Raw genomic sequence first — 21,114 nt, 5'->3', positions numbered from 1 at the left:
TTAGAGGCACTGCTGGTCCAAACAGACAATACTGGGCAATGGTCTAAGTTACTATAATAAGGCAGTTTCCTATCTTCCTAGAAGTACCCATATAATTGTTATTAGAACATCTGCCCCTCTGGGCTGGCACAGGACTTGAGGAAGAAACATAGGTAATCAGTATTTGTGAAGTAGTTTATCAGGAAAAAACACTTCCCCTCCCTCCACCATGAATATACAATGCAAAGGTGGTATTACAGGAATCTGCACAGGCACCACCAGGGTGCAGCAATTTAAAAACATTTTATATTTTATATTAACTGAGGTGGCAGCCTTGTTTTTCTTCCAGTGATGATTTAATCATGGATTTGGAGTCGGAGGTTTGAAGAAACCTATCTTCCGAAAATATCGCACAAGTAATGGCACAGAGACTAAGGTGATGCTGATGCGGACTGGAGCAAACAGTTTGTGGATAGCGTAGGCCAAAACAAAAGTACTCGTCCCAGCGGCCAACTTGGATTGCACAAGAGCGTCATCAAATCCCAACTTGGAGAGGATGGCAGTCATGTCCACTCCACTAAAAGGGGGTGAAAACAAACCACAACTTAGCTTAGTAACATTACAAAAACAAGCATGGATTTTCCAAAGTGTTATATTTTTCGCTACTGCAAGATTTCATGATGGGCATCACTTTAGATCAGGGATGGGCAGACTTCAGATGTGTCGTATCAACTCCAAGATCCATCATTTGGAGTCACTACAAAGTGGTGGCTTAGGAGCTGGACCGAATTTGTATTCAAAGTACAATTTTATACCTGAGTTGCTTCTCTTCACATACAAGTTGGCCAGTACAACTATTACAAAGACCTGATCAAAGTAATACTTTACAGGGGAGGAACATGTAAAGGGGCTAATCAACAAATCTACCTCTTAAGGGGGCTTAGATGGCTTTAAAATGACAACTATATGGAGATTCTCTGCATGGGGGAGGGGAATCGATGGGTATGCATAAAAGCAGTAGGTTATAGCCAATGCAGGTCTTACTTAGAGTAGACCCACTGAAAATGAGCATAACTAACTTAGGTTCATTAATTTAAGTGGTTCCACTCTGGGTGAAAGTTAGCTGGACACAGCCTAGTGTTTCTTGAATGTCAAATGCTGGGGATAAACTACAAGAAATGGGCATCTTAATTCCATGCTAAAAAACTTCTACAGGGATCTTGCTGGCCATTGTTGGAAACCAAATGCTGGACTGGATGGATCTCTCTTTGATCCAGCAAATCAATTTTTATATCCAACAGCCATAAATATTTCTCCCATGTTATACGTGACATTGTATCAAGTCCTCGCCACACCAAACCCAATTACAAATAGTATGGAAAACATACCTTGACACGGCTAGATAGAACATTCCTAGAGACATCAAAGAAATCCCAACATGGAATACAACTCCTACAGCTCCATATTCCTTAAAAACTTTCTTCAGCTGCTGGGATTTGTTAGGTTTCTTTCCATTCTCTTGGCTAGGATCTGCATGGTTGTTTCCTGCAGTTTCACCAGTCTCCTATGTATAGTGGGGGGAATGGGTGCTCATTAAAATATGTGTCTAGAGTGATTGAGCATTTCACTAAAAGTGCAAAGTTTAGTTCATAGAGTGCTCTGTTCAAATGCTACAATATAGTCTGTGTGCACCACAGTTTTCCTATTTCTTACCTGCATCGTTCATATGTATTATATTGTATTTTTATGCTGTGAACCGCCCTGAGATCTGCGGATGAAGGGCAGTATACAAATTTTAAAAATTATAATGGTGATGTTCATCATGCCTATTCAGTGCTTGGAATGAACTACTTCAGTTGAACAAAGTTCATTGCACTACACCTGAAAGTAATTCCCATAATTACCAGGTGAATTAATTTGGGAGGCAGAACATGGAATGATTTCTAGTTCATCTTCACAGCCAATCCCCCAAAGGGAAAGAAAGCTAAGTCACTTGGACAAAGTTAGAAAGCAAAGTGTGGAGACAATGTTCTAAGGCTTATCAGGCAGCTATGGAGCTGTTGTTGCTTCTAAGGATGCTTAGTCAATTAATATGGCTTAGCAATTAAAAGGAAGGAAAAAGCGGCTTTTCCTGTATCTTCCTCGCTGAAAATATTTGCTTTCTTCCAAAAGGAGTATCTTGTAGGAAGAACTACAACAACAAAGAAAATGTTGCCTTGTGCCTTTAACAGCTGTGTGGCTGCCACAAATTAAATACAGTGATACCTCAGGTTAAGTACTTAATTTGTTCCGGAGGTCCGTACTTAACCTGAAACTGTTCTTAACCTGAAGCACCAGTTTAGCTAATGGGGCCTCCCGCTGCCGCTCTGCCACCGGAGCACGATTTCTGTTCTCATCCTGAAGCAAAGTTCTTAACCTGAAGCACTATTTCTGGGTTAGCGGAGTCTGTAACCTGAAGCATATGTAACCCGAGGTACCACTGTAAGGTAAACCTAGTATGGAAATACATTTATGAGGAAAACTTCACCTGTTGACATTCTGTCTGTCAGACACTTTACTACTTATGTGTGCTCCCTGGCTTTTCCATTTGGACCCTAACATTCTGAACACTCTTTTTGTTTTGCCAAGGATAAACTTTTTATGAACTTGAACTAAATTATTTTGTAAAAGGACAAACGAACTAGTACCTTTTTGGACGGGATAAAGTTGAACTAGTTTCTTTTTTCCAATGGAACTTTTCAAGCAATGTTTATACTACATCTGATTTCAAACAATGTGTATAATAAGATGCTATAAGTTACTGATAGCTTGCTGCTTCAGAACAACCACCCTCTTATCCCAGTGAAGGGTACCTACTGCAGAGTACTACACACATCTGTTGATGCTCAAAAGATACTATAATGCTCTTTGAAAAATAGTCATAACTACGGTAGGTACTAGACTGTATTTTGATGTGAACATGCAATGAGTAAAAGGCTGTGAAAGATGGTCAATTGTCCAAGGAGGACACACTGTGAATATGCAGCTGTACAGTCTTCTTAATGCTGCAAAACATGGTCATTCCCATACTGCAACTGGGAACATGAAGCTGAGAGATGGTGACATGCTTCTAATGAGAGAAAGAAATGATTGTGGATAAAGTACATAGAGAATTGGCCCAGACTCACTGTGTGTTCTTCAACAATTCACCCTCTTTCAGTTCTAATAACCGGTCTATGAAATGCATGACCTTTTTACAGGGGTGTTAGAATTATAGAATCATAGAGTTGGAAGAGACCACAAGGGCCATCGAGTCTAACCCCCTGCCAAGCAGGAACACCATCAGAGCACTCCTGACATATGGTTGTCAAGCCTCTGCTTAAAGACCTCCAAAGAAGGAGACTCCACCACACTCCTTGGCAGCAAATTCCACTGTCGAACAGCTCTTACTGTCAGGAAGTTCTTCCTAATGTTTAGGTGGAATCTTCTTTCTTGTAGTTTGGATCCATTGCTCCATGTCCGCTTCTCTGGAGCAGCAGAAAACAACCTTTCTCCCTCCTCTATGTGACATCCTTTTATATATTTGAACATGGCTATCATATCACCCCTTAACCTCCTCTTCTCCAGGCTAAACATGCCCAGCTCCCTTAGCCGTTCCTCATAAGGCATCGTTTCCAGGCCTTTGACCATTTTGGTTGCCCTCCTCTGGACACGTTCCAGTTTGTCAGTGTCCTTCTTGAACTGTGGTGCCCAGAACTGGACACAGTACTCCAGGTGAGGTCTGACCAGAGCAGAATACAGTGGCACTATTACTTCCCTTGATTGTACTTCCCTTGATTACTTCCCTTGTTGTAAAACACCCACAAGAATATGGCAGCAGACCACCATTTGGAAGAAAAGAGCACATTCTTCACATACATTTCTGAACTATCCAACCCAGCAAGATGAACCAATGGCCTGACATTTTTGCCTATGCTCCAAGGCCACAGAATGTGTGCTTTGCAAAAAGAAGGTCTGAATCTTCAATTAAAAGGATCTTAAGTAGCAACACTGGGAAAGACCTCTGTCCAAACTTTGGAAGGCCTCTGTACACAAACAGAGTACAGAGCCTTTTTAAAGACCCTTGTTCTATGTACCTGACTGTGTAAGGCAACTCGATCACAAACTGAAAACCACAGTATTTCTAAGTCTTCAACTTCCTACTTTTACAAGTGAGAAGCACATGGGTCATATTTCAGAGAGACTCCAGTGGCACAATGGGTCAGTCAGTGCATCTGGCTGTTAATCAGAAGGGTGGTGGTTTGAGCCCCCGCCTGCCCACGGGACAGCTATGGGCAGGATTCCTGCATTTGCAGGGGTTGGACTTGATGACCACTGGGGTCCCTTCCAACGCTGCAATTCAATTATTCTAAGCTACAGAATCTGAATCTATCTCAATTATGGCATAGTAACTTTCAGTTCAAGCTTCAGCTGGCTCTGCTGACATGTGCCAATCCTAGGAGTACTGTACTGCTGCAGGCAAGCAGAAAGCTATTTAGAGACTTGAAATTATTCATCCCGGTATAAAGACCAGCATTTTCAGCTCCCGTGATGTTGTGCAATATGCATGTTTGCAACAAAATACTGAAAACTCAGGAAAGGGACCACTGGGGAATTGCTGGCAATTGCTTGCTGACAATATGCTTTGCTAGGCTGGTGAAACGACTGCAACTAATAAAAGCAGATCTGGGAGAACAAATTCCAGAGGGGAAGCTCTGTTAGTACTGCAGTGAAAACAACAAAGGCTGTGGCACCTTAGAGGCTTAACATTTACCGTAATTCAGTTACGAATCTGTGAGCCTTAAAATGGCGCTACAGGTTCAGAGGGTTTGTTTTGCTGGAAGAACAGGTTTAGAACTCCCAGATTCCAGGGGGAGGACATGAGCAAATTCCCAAGGCGGCCCTGCCTCTCCGTTGCATAAGGAATTTGTGGGGCGGAGAAGTGGAGCCAAGAGAACAAATCCTGCCCCCTTTTTAATGGGAGAGAAGGTGGTGGAAATATGGGAAGAAACAATTCACTGGGAGCCAGGAGAAAAAGGAAATGTAGTAAACCTTGAGCGCCCAGAGTGGATCACTCCCACACCCTCCCAAATGGTGCAGGGAAAGAGATTATTTTGAGTAGATAGGAGAGAGCTCCTTTTAAAAGGCAGGGGATTGTTTTTGCGACCCAGTTGGGACTCCAGGGACCACACCACTTCTGGGCTATGTACAGCATTCTAGGGGCTTCTGACAGTTCACCCTACAGGTCCACTGCACACTAAACAGAGGGTCCTGGATCATGGTGGCCTGGTCCTCATGTCTCAGGCTGTCAAATACATGAAGAGCAAAATAAAATCGAAACATTTCTGCCTTAAAACAGCAAGACATAAACGATCCCATACAAACCAAATTTTCCTGAAACGAACTGGTGACATCTGCCAGGAAGGCCTCTAGGCCAGAGTGCAGAGGCCTAGCTTTGGCACTTGATGAAACTGAAGAGAGCTGATGGACCTCCAGTGGCAGAGAGATCCACAGGGAGGGTGCCACAACTGAGAAGGCTCTCTGTCCTCACCAAATGATAGCACCCTAAGAAGGTTCCCCTCTGATGATCTCAATGGTCAGGCTGGAACATATTGGAGAGGCACTTTTTGAAGTATTGGGGCCATGATATATTTAGGGACGCGGGTGGCGCTGTGGGTTAAACCACAGAGCCTAGGACTTGCCGATAAGAAGGTCAGCAGTTCAAATCCCCGCAATGGGGTGAGCTTCCGTTGCTTGGTCCCAGCTCCTGCCAACCTAGCAGTTCAAAAGTACGTCAAAGTGCAAGTAGATAAATAGGTACCACTCTGGCGGGAAGGTAAACAGCATTTCCATGCGCTGCTCTGGTTCGCCAGAAGCGGCTTAGTCATGCTGGCCACATGACCCGGAAGCTGTACGCCGGCTCCCTTGGCCAATAAAGCGAGATGAGCACCGCAACCCCAGAGTCGGTCACAACTGGACCTAATGGTCAGGGGTCCCTTTACCTTTATATTTTGGGGTAGATTGGGGGGGGGGAAATCTGATTTTTTTTTTTTTTTACAGACAGTGGCCACATTTCAAACTGGTCCAAATGCCAGTGGTGGGTGAGACCAGAGGCAAAAGTGGACAAAGGTGGTACAGTAACCAGCTTCTATACATACACACACACCTACCTGTCTTCCATCCAGGCAATCAAGACGCATTATCAGAATTCAAGGACACTTTCCAGCCAGGAAAAAAAAAACCCTCTGAAAAGGTATGAAATAGGGCTGATGGAGTGTCTGGTTGAGGAGGGGATGCAGCCTGGGGAATCAAGGGCCAGATTGGGGTTGCATTTGACCCCACCGCAGCCCAGCCCTGAGGTTCCCTATCCCTCTACCAGACTGACCAATGGCCTGACTCATAGATTCATAGAGTTGGAAGGGTCCCTGAGGATCATCTGGTCCAACCCCTTGCAATGCAGGTGTCAGGAGTGTGTACAGGAGCCAGGCCTTGTGACCAATAGGACTTTGCAGGACTGGGGCCTTCCTAAGTTTGTTCTGAAGAAGCAAGGCGCGGCCGCACAGGTGAGCCCAGTTGGTAACTCACAGCACCTGGTGGCAAGAGCTGGGAAGGGATATAAGGTCAGCATTTCCCTTCGGCTCTTTGCCACAGCAACATGTTTCCTGCCTTGCTGTGTTTGGCTTCTTGCTTCCTGATCCTTGAACCTCAGCTTCTTGACTCCCTGCTTCTTGATCCTCGGACCCTTGACTTTGTGACTCCCGGCTCTCTGACCCTCTGACTCTTGGCTTCCTGACTCCTGACCCCCTCTTCCTGCTCCCACCCCGCCATCTTGCCCCTGGTCCTGACGTCCCCTGCTGGGACTTCGATCGCCCATGAACTGGACCGTGACAGCAGGAATATGCAGCTGTCCCTTACGGGGATCAAACCTGCAACCTTGGCGTTATCGGCAACACGCTCTAGCTGAATTTAAGGCAGCTTCCTATCTTCTGAGGCACTTGGTGAATGTATTTGGTGAGCTTCTGGGCTATGTTCAGCTTGGTGGATCACTTGCAAGGCGACAACAGCTTTGCGTGGGCAGGCCATGTTCCCTCCTCCCTTTCACTTCTGAGCACCCAAGCTTCTTATGCATTTGGTGAGCAACAAAACCCTAGCCAAGAGAACTGGAGAAAGGCTAACTTGTTTTGATTTGGAATAGCAATTAAAAAACAAAATACAAAAGGAAACAGCACACACAAACAAAGGAGACTGGGATAGTTTGCAGACGCTTAAAACAGTCACGAGGAGAGGCATGAAGCGAGAGAAAATGCTTTTCCATTTGACAATGAGACTGGCTGTGGCTGCGCCCGACTGGGACACAATTTGGCTTTTGCTCAACAGAGAGCTAAGCTTGAAGGAAATCAATACAATGTTGTGCATTTTGTTTTGGGAGCTTTGTTCTGTGTGTGCTCGTTGGCTGCTGTTTGGATAACCGGCAGGCAGGCCAGAGGGAGGAGGAAGCCAGAAGAAAGAGCTCTTACTTCACCCTCTCCTCATATTATCTCCCCAAAACATGCCTCGTCTTTTTGGTAGGCATTTTGCAACTCCCTGGGCGTGTACAGATTACATTTCTCTTGCTGTTGAGGTCACCTTTGAATGAAGGATAACAGAGGCAACACTAGCTCAATGGCTACTCGTCATGATAGCTGCGCTCCATCTCCATTGTTGGAGGCAGTAGAATTATAGAGTTGGAAGGGACCCAATGGTCATCTAGTCCAACCCCCTGCCATGCAGGAATCTCAGCTAAAGCATCCGTGACAGATGGCCATCCAATCTCTGCTTAAAAACCTCCAAGGAAGTAGAGTCCACAACCTTCCAAGGGAGTCCATTCCACTGTCGAACAGCTATTACTGTCGGAAAGTTCTTTGTGATGTTTAGTCGGAATCTCCTTTCTTGCAACTTGAAGCCATGGGTTCGAGTCCTGCCCTCCACAGCTGGAGGAAACAAGCTTGCTCCATCTTTGAATATGCCTCTGACTACCAGTCGCTGGGAAGTGGGGAAAGTCCTGTGGCCCTCAAGTCCTGTTTGTGGGCATCCCATAGACACCTGTGGTTGGTCTGGCCACTGTGAGAACAAGAACACAGGAAGTTGCCTCACACCAAGACAGACCATTGGTCCTTGTAGCTTAGTACTGTCTTCAGTGACCGGCAGCAAGTCTCCAGAACTATTCCCAGCCTTTGAGTTTGAACTTTTTTTTGTATTGGATCAGACTGTCATTATTAATGTTTGATGTTTTATTACGTTTATTATTAATGTTTGATGTTTTATTATGTTTTTATATGTGTTGGAAACTGCCCAGAGTGGCTTGGACATCCCAGCCAGATAGGCAGGGTATAAATATAATAATAATAATAATAATAATAATAATAATAATAATAATAATAATAATAATAAATTAATAATAGTGAGAGCTTCTGCATGAAAAGCAGATGCTTCCAGTGAGCTACAACCCTGTCCCAGGATCCAGGACTAGATGGACCTTAGGTCTGATCTAGAAGGACTCTTCTTATGGTTCTGCATGTGGATTTCTGGCAAACTGGATCTCAGAGCCTCCTTTTCAAAATGAGCCGTTCTCCCTTTCACTACCTTCAGTCCTTTGTTAGCCCTATGCCATTCTGTTCACCCCTGCCATGTCCACCTAACCCAAAATGCAAACCCGCCATGCCCACATCTATTTTTCATATATCATTTTGGCACATTGAACTTGCTAGACGATACCTAGAAGATACGCCCTCCTGAAAGTGCTGTGATCTCTGCTGCCTACCCTGCAAGCTAATCTTGCTTACAGGGCTGCAGCCCTTAACAGGTCGATCAACTGAAGCTTTTGATTTAATTGGTAGAAGCCAGTTTTACATGGCGGAGATGAGGATGAAAAACAGGTTGATTTAATAGGAGGGTATTTTGGTGTGTTGCCATAACATGTAATGAAAAAAAAAGAAATATCAAGTTCACCCAAACAATGCTTGGCAACATTTGTGTATTATATTGAAAAAATTGTAATATGTATATTCCTTTAAAAGAAAGAAAATTAATCAACAAACAGCAGAATCCCATATACCGTATTTTTCACTCTATTGGACGCACCGGACCACAGGACGCACCTAGTTTTTAGAGGGGGAAATCAAGGAAAAAATATTATCCCCCCCCCCAGCCCCAAAGAGCAAAGAAGCCAAGACAGCGAGTGGGATCCATAGCCGCGCAACCTCTCCTGGGGTTCCCTTCCAACCCTGCAATTCTGTGACCTCGGAAGGTGTTGAGGGTCTCCACCACTGGAGGCTTTTAAGCAGCGGTTGGGGGACCATCTGCCTGGCGTTCTTTAGCTGTGATTCCTACATTGTGAGGGGGCTGGGCTAGATGACCCTCGGGTGGCCCTCCCAACTCTATACAGTCCTACACTTCTGTGGCAGGAGATCCACAGCCACTTCACACAATACCCACTCCCAATTTTCATCGGAGAGACATGTGGCTTCAGTGTCTAGGTAGGTACCCCCCTACCTGCCACTCTTCCCCCACCCCACTTAATCTGAGGGAATTCCTGCCCAGAGAAGCTCCCAGGTGAGGCAAGGGTTAAGATTTACCTCTGGTAAATGGCTTTGTATCCCCTCTCTTTCCCTTTTCTCTTCTTCTTCTATGCTATTTCCTTCTTTTGTGTTTTGTTTAATCTGTTTTTATTGTATACTAAAATAAAAGCTGCAAAGTTTCCTTTTTTATAATATCCCCCCTTCCAAACTAAAACATTAATCTAGATAAAAACACTGATCCAGAGGAAAAGAAGGGGGTGGAGAAAGGACGAAAAAAGAAAAAGAGGTTGAGAGAGAGAGATTTTTAAAAAGTTGGCTTCTTTAGCCTTGCGCAGCCTTCCACGGCTGGAGAGGCGCGCTAGGCAAAAGAGGAAGCCCGGGCAGCGAGCGGGATGGATCGCGCTCGCTGTCCTGGCTTCTTGTTTAGCCTTGCGCAGCCTCCCGCGGCTGGAGAGATTGCGCAAGGCTTTTCTAGAGGAGGGAGAAAGGACTGACTGGCCACGTCAGTCCCTTCTCCCTCCTGGGGAAAAGCCCGCAAGAGCCGAGCGAAGCTTGTGTGTGGCCCTTGGGGGCTTTTCCTGCCTGCCTCCCCCCCTGCATTCGCTCCATAGGACGCACAGACTTTTCCCCTTAGTTTTTAAGACTGAAAAACTGCGTCCTATGGTGCGAAAAATACGGTACATCCTCTCACAGATAAGTCCCATTTGGTTTAATGGGCTTACTTGGTATAAGGTAGCAGCCTAGACTGATCTTTCTTCGTTGGCACCTCTAAGTGTTATGTTTTGTTTTGGGGCAAGGGGCTGGCTTAAAAATGTGATGTTGAGTAAAAGGCTTATGATACCAAAAAAAATTAAATGTGAATTTGAACGGGAGAATTTTTCTTCTTCTGCAAAATTCCCCCCTGCTCCCCCCCCCAAATATGCCATTTGAAACTTTGCTAATCTCATGTTGCCCCCTAAAAACACTTCCATGGTAATATTAGAAAATGTTAAGAGAGGCAAAGGCCATACAATGGGTGCAAATGAAGTGTTTCAACCCAACCAAGAAAAGGGCATATGGATAAAAGCCTGGAAGCCTGTAGGTGGTCTAAAAAAATAGGGAGAGAAAGGAACTTTTGTCAAGGACCTGAAGTGATGGGAACTGGCAGCGATTCAGCTCCCCATCACTATGCGACTCTTCTTCCAACACTTCTGCTCAAAACGGCATCAAGTGCCTCCAGCTGAAAAAAGCAGGGCAGCAATTTAAGAGGGACAATGAGCCTTACAGCTCCTTTTGATTTCTGCCAATAATGAACACAAGGGGCAGCTCAGGGCTAGGGTCATCAGCTCTAGAAAAATACATATATCATGCCAGGCAAGTTTCCAAGAATCGTTAAGAGCAGCTCTAGAAAAGGAAGCTCGATTGCAACATTTAAACTGCACAAAATAAATATAAACAAATGCATCAGAAAATGAATTAAGAAATATCATCAAAAAGGATGCTGCAGGGGTGGAAAAGGTTCCGAGAAGGGCAACCTGTTATGTTCCGAGAAGGTGCAGCTGCTGCTGCACGGTGAGTGTGGGGAAAGACCGCTCCCTCCTCAGGCTAATTCCATCTGGCCTAGGGGGCGGGGCCCAGGCTCACCTCTGTGACAGCTTTAAGGACACTGGTGCTGCAGCAGCAAATGTTAAAGATGTTTTTATATATTTTAAGGTGTTTTAAAGGTGTTTTTACTGTTTACTCTGTTGTACCACCGTGAATGGTGGTTTTTATCTATGTATTTTTGTTTTGTTCCGTTTTGTTTTGGTTTGGGGTTGGATATTAAGTGGGGTGGGGATTGGTTTTGTTTGGGTATAATTGTTTTTGGTTGTTTTGTTTTTCTATTTTGTCAATGGAGGCAAGTATGAGGCTTGGGATTGCTACCGTGGAGGGGCGAGGGAGGTATGGCGGTGGGGGCAGATGTTATAGGCGAAGGGGATCGAGATACGGATACGCTCGTACCCCTTCCAATCTGCGCCCCATCCCGAGGGACGAGGGTAGGGTGAGCAAGGATTACTCACCTCCGTCACTGGTGTTGTGCAATGCCAGGTCTATAGGCAACAAAACCGCCACCCTGCGAGATTTCTTTACCTCGCAGGGGGTCAATTTGCCTTGTGTGACGGAGACCTGGGTGCGCGAAGGGGAAACTGTTACCTTACGAGAGATGGCGCCCCCGGGTTTCTCCGTCCTCCACCAGTCACGGACTGTGGGCCGGGGGGGAGGGGTGGCATTATTAATCCAGGAAGATTGTTCTTTCAGGGCTCTACCATCGCCATTGATCCCTGGCATTGAATGTGTTGGCCTAGTGTGGGGCTCCGAGGTGAGCTTGGCTGTCTGGCTGGTGTACCGGCCACCTAGCGCACCAGCAGCCACCCTGTCAGGCCTGCTGGAGGCGGTGGCTGGCTGGGCCTTGGAGTTCCCTAACCTATTGGTATTGGGGGACTTCAACATCCATGCTAATGTCACTCGCTCCTCACAGGCTCTGGACCTGCTGTCTTCCATGGCAACACTAGGGCTCTCCCAGTTTGTTTCGGGCCCCACACATCAAGCAGGCCACATGCTGGATTTGATCTTTGGCGCCGGTATAGATGTGATCATGTCTCCTTTGATGAAGGTGCCATGGTCTGATCACTACGCTCTGAAAGCCAGGATTGACTTTCCACCCCCACTCTGCTTAGGTGGCGAGCCGATTTGCGCTCGCCCGCAGAGGCTGATGGACCCTGATAGATTCCGTCAAGCCTTGCGGGACCTTGTTCCCCCTGGCGACTCATTGACTGAGCTTGTTGAGGGCTGGAATACCAAGCTCCTGGCAGCCATCGATGAGATCGCACCTAAGCGCCCTCTGCGACCCTGCAGAAACCGGGCTCCCTGGTTTACCGAGGAGCTTCGGAAAATGAAGTGGGATCTCAGACGGCTAGAGCGAGTATGGCGGGGTGCCCGTGACGGAGCCTCAAGAACATCTTATAGGGTTTTTATGAAAACCTATGAGATGGCAGTGAAGGCCGCTAAGAAGTCTTACTTCTCGGCCTCCATTGCATCCGCTAGCTCTCGCCCGGCTCAATTATTTAGTATAATTAGGTCTTTAACGTCCCTTGAAGGACAGCCAAATTTAAATAACAATCTGACACACAGCTGTGAGGCATTTGCGAGCTTTTTTGCGGAGAAGGTCCTGTTGCTCCGCCATGACCTTCCTGCCAATTTGGATACAATAAATGAACTGGAGGCCCCTCGACTGTCCTCGGGTCCAGTATTGCACCACTTTGACCGGATATCTCCAGCCGATGTGGACAGACTCCTCCAAGCTGGAAAGCCCACCACCTGTCCTCTGGACCCGTGCCCGTCATGGCTGATTAGAGCGTGTCCAGACGAGGTGTGGGCCCCCCTGGGGGATATCATCAATTTGTCCCTTGGCACCGGGATATTCCCAGGGGAACTGAAGGAGGCAGTGGTGCGTCCGCTCTTAAAGAAAACATCATTAGATCCCTTAGATCTATCCAATTACCGCCCAGTTTCGAATCTTCCATTCCTGGGTAAGGTGATTGAGAGAGCGGTTGCTGAACAGCTTGGTAGGTTTCTGGATGAAACATCGGCTCTCGATCCATTCCAGTCCGACTTCCGCGCTGGTCATGGGACCGAGACGGCTCTGGTCGCCCTAACAGATGATCTTCGCAGGCAGCTGGATCGAGGCAGGTCGGGGCTGCTGATTCTTCTAGACCTGTCAGCAGCCTTCGACATGGTCGATCACGAACTCCTAGACCACCGCCTTGCCGACGTGGGGATCCAGGGCACAGTCCTCCAATGGCTGCGCTCGTTTCTCTCTGGTCGGGGACAGAGGGTGGCGCTTGGGGGGGAATTGTCATCGCGCCACTCCTTGGTGTGCGGAGTGCCTCAGGGTGCGATTCTCTCCCCGATGCTTTTTAACATCTTTATGCGCCCCCTCACCCAGCTTGTCCGGAGTTTTGGGCTGGGTTGCCATCAGTATGCCGATGACACCCAACTCTATCTGTTGATGGATGGCCATCCTGACTCGGCCCCAGACACACTGACCAGATGTCTGGAAGCTGTGGCTGGATGGTTACGTGGGAGCCGGTTGAAGTTAAATCCTTCGAAGACAGAGGTCCTCTGGCTGGGACGGGACGATATGGGATTGAGGGGGCAACTCCCATCTCTTGCGGGGGTGCAATTAGTGCCAGCACTGTCCGTTAAGAGTTCGGGTGTAATCTTCGATACCTCCCTCTCTATGGAGGCGCAGATTACAGCTATAACAAAGGCGGCATTTTTTCATCTCCGCCAAGCTAAGCAGTTGGCCCCTTATCTCTCTCGCCCTGACCTAGCCACTGTGATCCATGCGACGGTCACCTCCAGACTGGATTATTGTAACTCGCTCTACGTGGGGCTGCCCTTGAGACTGACCCAGAAACTCCAGCGGGTGCAGAATGCCGCGGCGAGACTCCTTATGGGGTCTTCGCTGCGAGACCACATTCATCCGGTACTATACCAGCTGCACTGGCTCCCGGTGGAGTACAGGATCAGGTTTAAGGTGCTGGTTTTAACCTTTAAAGCCCTATACGGCCTAGGACCCTCGTACCTACGGGACCGCCTCTCCTGGTATGCCCCACAGAGAAACCTACGGTCTGCAAATAAAAACATCCTGAAGGTCCCAGGCCTCAGAGAGGTTAGGCTGGCCTCAACTAGAGCCAGGGCCTTCTTGGCTGCGGCTCCAATCTGGTGGAACGCTCTGTCACAAGAGACTAGGGCCCTGTGGAACCTGACATCTTTCCGCAGGGCCTGCAAGACAGAGCTGTTCCACCAGGCCTTTGGTCAGGGCGCAGCCTGATTCCCTCCTCTGGCAACCTGCACAGAATTTTGCTTAATGGTTGCCATCAACTTGATTTTAATTAATTTTTATAATGAAATATTTTTAGAATGTTGGATTATTTGATTGTTTGATTACTTGATTGTTGTTAGCCACCCTGAGCCCGGCTTCGGCTGGGGAGGGCGGGATATAAATAAAATTTTTTATTATTATTATTATTATTATTATTATTATTATTAACCAAAATGAAAAAAGGGGATGGAACGTCTCCCCTATGAAGAAAGGGTTAGTTTAGAGCAGGGTTTCCCAAACTTGGGTCTCCAGCTGTTTTTGGACTACAACTCCCATCATCCCTAGCTGTCAGGAATGATGGGAACTGTAGTCTAGAAACAGCTGGAGACCCAAGTTTGGGAAACCCTGGTTTAGAGAAAAGGTGGCATGATAGAAGTTTATAAAATTATACACGGCATGGAGAAAATGGATAGATATTTTTTTTCCCCTTTCCCCAAAATGCTAGAACTGAACGGACATCCAGTGAAGCAGAATTTTGGAAGATTCATGCCACATAAAAGAAAACGCTTAATTCATGCAGCTCACAGTAAAACTACGGAACTTGCTCCCAGAGGTGGCAGTGTGATAGCCACCAACTTGGATGTTTCTAACAGAGGACTGAACATGGAGGAAAAGCTACTAGTCCTGTTAATGGTGCCTCTACTGTTGGAGGCAGTATGTCTCTGAATACCAGTTGCTGAGAATCACAGGTATCCAAAGTGCTGTTGCATCCATGTCCAGCATCCAGGCTTCCCACAGGTATCTGGTCAGCCCCTGTGAGAAAAGGATGCTGTGCTAGGTGAGATTATTTTTGCTAGTAGGAAAAATAAGGCCACCACCGTCCAGAAATCATCAGCTAGCAGCTTCTCCCTGCCACTCAAATGCAAAACAGTGCTACCCAGATTCTGCCTAGTCGGCTTCATGCGCATATAGTGGCATCAGGGAGAGAAAATGTTCACATACTGCCACACACGCACATGTGCTTCACACACAACTAATCTGAGAAATACATTTCATATGAAGTAAAAATAAGATCACTCTTTTTTGCACAACTGACCTAATGTCAACACGTGCGATAACTTACAGCAGAAGTCTCTACAACTCTCAATCCCCGGGTTCAATTCAGTGCTGAATACTTTTTAAGTATTTAAATAAGGCTGAGAGTTGGTGACTGACCCAAGATCACTCAGTGAACTTATAGCTGAGTGTGGATTTGAACCCTGGCCGCCCAGGCCATTCAGCTCTCACTATGCCATGCTAAACATTTTGGAAGGTGTGATAGATTGGAAGGTGTGATATGATTAACACTGCAAATCTAGAAAAATCCCAAGTCACATCAAAATCAGTGGCAGCTACAACACGGTCGAGACCATATAACACCAGTCCTGAAAGATTTTCATTGGCTGCCAGAATGTTTCCGAGCAAAATTCAAAGTGTTGGTGCTGACCTTTAAAGCCCTAAATGGCCTTGGCACAGTATACCTGAAGGAGCATTGCCACCCCCATCGTTCAGCCCCGACACCGAGGTCCAGCTCCAAGGGCCTTCTGGTGGTTCCCTCGCTGCGAGAAGTGAGGTTACAGGGAACCAGGCAGAGTGCCTTCTCGGTAGTGGCACCCGCCCTGTGGAACGCCCTCCCATTAGATGTCAAGGAAATAAACAACTATCTGACTTTTAGAAGACATCTGAACGCAGCCCTGTTTAGGGAAGTATTTAATGTTTGATGTTTTATTGTGTTTTTAATATTCTGTTGGGAGCTGCCCAGAGTGGCTGGGGAGGCCCAGCCAGATGGGTGGGGTATAAGTATTATTTATTATTATTATTATTATTATTATTATTATTATTATTATTATTATTTCATATCCTACCATACACGCAAAATGCTGGTGCTGAGGTACTCAGCACTTGGTAGCTACCAATTAGCTACCAAGTCAAAGTACCAATAAAAGGTAATGATTCTTGGATGACCAAACAGGGTGAAGGGTGAGTGATGACCAGCCAGGCAATTGCCCCCCCTTTTTTAAAGTAAGTGTCTAACATTGCAAACCCTAAAATATGCGACAATATATACAGACGCTACTCCTCTAATTATTTGTGGGAAATTAGCTGGCTCCCCCTTTCAGCATTTTACTTTGGCCCTCTCTTAAAAAAACCCTGCAGACGTCCATGTAATGATTCTGGATTAATGAAGCCAGTGCTCAATGACATAATCTCGCATGGCACCTGGCCATTGTTATTTAACATTTAGCACCAATGGTTTCCAGATGCTGTACAGAAGCAGAGCAACAGGGTGAAAGGAAGCAGCTGAACGATAAGAACAGACTGATACAACAGGACACGCACACAGGCAACAGAGAGGCAAAGAGCACAGAAGCCCTAACCATTTAGGACTGAGATATCTTCCCTTCCTCTCATACAACTGGAGAAATCTCTTCTCTGCTCCCATGACCTTCAGAAGTTCAGTTATTAGTAGTGGTACTAAGACTTTGGGACTCCCCACCCCACAATATCTACTTTGCCTCATCAATGGCATTTTCAAAACAAAAAAAATAATTTTTTTTCTTTCCAGTAGCACCTTAAAGACCAACTAAGTTAGTTCTTGGTATGAGCTTTCGTGTGCATGCACACTTCGTCAGATACACACTGTGTATCTGACGAAGTGTGCATGCACACGAAAGCTCATACCAAGAACTAACTTAGTTGGTCTTTAAGGTGCTACTGGAAAGAAAAAAATTTTTTTTGTTTTGACTATGGCAGACCAACACGGCTACCTATCTGCAATGGCATTTTGTCACCATGCAAAAACAATTTTGTTTCACAAGCTCTTCAGCTGCATCTTGTTTTCTGATATTATCACCATCAAATTTGTATTTTGATGCTGCCACCACCGCCTTGCTTGATCCATTTTTTTTTAAAGTGCATCATACGCTGTTTTTTAATATGTTAGTTGAAAGCCTTTGCTCTGCAATGGGATGGCAGGAGATATACAAGTAATAACATTAATATGCAAGTAATACAGATAATAAAAATAAGACAGACAAGTGCTGGTTCTGATGGATATGAAGAAATAACAGAACTATTACACCAGAGAGCAGTCACCAGGGTGAACTGTCAGCACAAGTCAAAGTTTTGCTATTAAGCACCTGGCCTGCTGCAAGCCTCTGCCTCTCTCATGTCCTAAGGAATGTTGTGCAAGAGGCATGTGCAATGCCTGGACTTCCTGATGTTGCTAGACTCCAACTCCCATCAGCCCCAGCCAGAAGGGGCAATGGCCGGGGACCATGGGAGTAGAAGTCTGAATGTCCACAGACTGCCCACCCCACTGTACTGGGTTAACAATATATGCAGTACTTCTATGTAGATTTTTAGTGCCTTTATGAATCAGAGGGCAGGCCTACATTTCCCAGCCACCAAATCCGGCAACAGTACTGCAAATATTATTAATTAAATGCACACAGGGCTGGATTTAGGTTTGATGAGGCCCTAAGCCACTGAAGGTAATGGGGCCCTTTATATGTCCAGCTGTCCTTTGTCAACAACAAACTGTCGCTGTTTTTTGTGTTGAATATGTGCTATATGGTAATTTATGGATCTAATAGGTATCTACAGCCATGTGCACATAACAAAATATGTTTTTTATCAAAGTAATTGTTGAAAAGTCCATGCAGAATGTAGGTGCCCTATATATAGAAATGAGCAAACCAGGGATATTTTAGGGAGCAGGCTAGCAGGCGGGGCCCATTACTGACATCATAGGAGCCTACACAACACAAAACACTGTTGCTGTATGTATGTCTTATTTTATTTGGTTTTTTAATCTTATATTTTGGAAACGTACATCCGGTTTTTTCCTTCAATTTTTGGGGCCCCCTAAGAGTGGGGCCCTAAGCTATAGCTTGTTTATCTTATACGTAAATCTGGCACTGAATGCATATATCACCCTTCATCCAAAGATCACAGGCGGTTTTACAGCATAAAAAGACAAGATGAAAAGGCAGAATACTTAATGTCAAACAAAACCAATAACCCGCTCCCAAAAGCACATTTAAAAGACCGGAGGGCCTGGTTATAGAGGCGCCTAAATATATGTAGCGAAGGTTCCAGGTGAGAGCATTCACTGGGGAGAGCATTCCACAAATGGGGAGCCACCGCAGAAAAGGCCCCTCAGAGAGAGAGGGGGGTGCCTAGGCCTTAAACCAGGCCTCTGCTGGTCTTGCATCCTAGGAAAGGACACTCTGCTCGTGCTCTGTGGAACGCTTGCCCACGTTTGCGAGGAATCCTACTGAAGTGCGGTTTCTCCCGCGTTTTAACCACCCACAGCGCGCGAGGTGGCTGCTGACTCACCCACCTTCCTGGACCCGAGGCCGCCGCCCCCGACCGCATGCAGGGTGATCTCGGAGAGCAGCTGGCGGGGGCCGCTCGCCTCCCCTTCTGCCTGGGGCGGAGGGTATGTCAGCAGCAGCGGCAGCAGCAACGGGTCGCCCTCTCTTCCGTGGCGCAGATCAGCCCCGGCGGCCGGGATCCAGAAGCGCCCGGGGCTTGGCGGCTGCTGCAGCAGGAGCTGCAGCGCTTCCCGCAGGAGCCTCCTGTGCGTCCTGCGCGGCGCCCGCTTCTCGACTCCCGGGCTGGGCTGCACCTGGCCGATCGGGAGACTGCTGGTTCCCGCTTCCCCGGAGGCGGCGCTCCTGCTGCAGACCTGCAGCAGCCCGCCGGGGCAGAGCACGTGCAGAGCGCACGGCCGGCCTAGCCGGAGCATGGCCGCGGAGGGGCTGCGCCGGCTTCCCACGGCTGGCAGCCCAAGCGGCCGACGGATCCCGGCGAAGGGAGGCGGCTGATCAGGCCCGGAGAGAGCGCGCAAAACAGCCACCCACCGCCTTGCCAGGCACCCTCCTCCTTAAAGGGACAGCGCCCCGCCTGTCCTGGGCAGGGCAAGGGAGCCTTGCTTACATAGAGCAGCTGTACAGCTCAGGCTTGTGCCTTCTTCCTCCAAAAAACTTTCGCCTCTCCGCAGGGAGCGCTTGCAAATCGCCGGGGGTCTCTGTCGGGGGACGCGGGGAACCAATGAACCTCTCCCCACTACCACCAATTGCGATGCGATGCCCTAATTCGCTGCACGATTTCCCCATGCATTTCCAACCGCTTCTTTCGGTTCTTAATAATACTGTACAGTATATCTGAAGGAGCGTCTCCACCCCCATCGTTCTACCCGGACACTGAGGTCCAGCACCGAGGGCCTTCTGGCGATTCCCTCACTGGGAGAAGCCAAGTTACAGGGAACCAGGCAGAGGGCCTTCTCGGTAGTGGCGCCTTCCCTGTGGAACGCCCTCTCACCAGATGTCAAAGAGAACAAGAACTACCAGACTTTTAGAAGACATCTGAAGGCAGCCCTGTTTAGGGAAGCTTTTAATGTTTGATGTATTATAGTATTTTAATTTTTTTGGGAAGCCGCCCAGAGTGGCTGGGGAAGCCCAGCCAGATGGGCGGGGTATAAATAATAAATTATTATTTTTATTATTATTACTGCATTTCATCGTGCTTACCATAAAACTCTGCGCAGTGAATTGAAAGAAGCGATTAAAATGTAATTTTAAAAAATCAGTATTTAGTGCAATAGGCGAATCATCTCCAGTCTTCGACCACAAATCCGCAGAGTAGCTGCTCTAGTCAAGATATCTCTGGCAGGGAATGGCTTAATAATTAATTAATTAATTAATTCCCTGCCTTATTCCTTGGTGGGACTCATCATATAAAATCTGTTTAAAACATAGAAATAATTACAATAAAACAGCTGTACAATAGTATCAAAAGTATCCAAAATAGTAAACAAAGCTGGTAAGAAGCACTCATAGTCATCAAGGCTGCTTCTAGTGTTTCAGAGGGAGTGCAGTAGAGTAGAATAATTCACTTATCCTTCAAAATGAAGGTCATACATCAGGGTGACCAAAGCTGATTTAGCCCCAAAGCTAGGCTGGAACCCAGATTGGAATGGGCCTAGATAATCCATATCCCCCCAAAAGGCTTGCAGTTGTGCCCCCATGACCCTCTCAACTCCCTTGCTCAAAAAGGGGGTGCTGTTGCTGGGCTAAAACCAGCTCCTGCCTGGATTTTTTTCAAGTGTGTTTCCAGGAGGTAACTAAAATAGACTGCCTTGTGGGTCATGGAGCGAAGGAGAAAAGGGTATTCCAAACTACAGGAGCAACCAGAAAATACAAGCGACTGCCCTACAGTAATCTGAACATAGAGGTCTATAAATGGCACAGGTGCAAAGCTTATTCACTTACAGTATTCCCATTTGTCTTGTGTTGGATGCCATGAGTGGATCAGTGGGAATGGGATCAGTTTACAACAAAACTATTGCTCTTTTCCTTTTCGTTGTTTGAAAAGATTCCCATTAACTAAATAAGCAAAATTCTTTGGTGCATTCTTAAAAAATGCAGATCTGGGAATTACAAGTAAGAGAGGGCAGAGGGGCCTTTGTAAACTTTGACTTGAAAGGGATTTCTATTTCAGTATGCGCAGGTCCCAAGCCAGCAGGGCTGATGTTTGGCATTCTCATCAAAAAGGGTCCTTTTGATCTCTGATTTTCCACCCTTCCTAAGGCACATTGTTTTGTTGTAGACAATAGTGCTGTAGACTTCCAGGCCATAACCTAAACAAGAGCTTTTCTGTCTGGGAAGC

At 46.7% G+C, this 21,114-nt stretch overlaps 1 protein-coding gene and 2 long non-coding RNA genes across 3 annotated transcripts in view; 2 read left to right on the top strand and 1 right to left on the bottom strand.

The window, feature by feature from the left end:
* Positions 1-21,114, top strand: part of LOC310764837 — a 392,409-nt gene that overhangs the window by 45,068 nt on the left and 326,227 nt on the right. The window lies entirely within an intron of this gene.
* The window catches only part of LOC310764860, a 65,757-nt gene that overhangs the window by 1,914 nt on the left and 42,729 nt on the right, over positions 1-21,114 (top strand). The gene's annotated exons all lie outside the window — the stretch shown is intronic.
* FAM210B (family with sequence similarity 210 member B) lies at positions 157-19,327 on the bottom strand. The gene is made up of 3 exons (XM_083619155.1): positions 18,785-19,327; positions 1,368-1,543; positions 157-556 (listed from the first exon to the last, which is right to left on the bottom strand). The coding sequence occupies exons 1-3, from the start codon at positions 19,190-19,192 to the stop codon at positions 340-342; spliced, it is 801 nt and encodes a 266-aa protein (XP_083475281.1). The 5' UTR covers positions 19,193-19,327; the 3' UTR covers positions 157-339.

The sequence above is a fragment of the Podarcis filfolensis genome, assembly GCF_964270895.1.
Source record: "Podarcis filfolensis genome assembly, chromosome: 6".
NCBI classification, from domain to species: Eukaryota; Metazoa; Chordata; class Lepidosauria; order Squamata; family Lacertidae; genus Podarcis; species Podarcis filfolensis.
The sequence above is the reverse complement of the archived record's forward strand: the minus strand, read 5'-3'. Positions and strand labels throughout refer to the sequence as shown.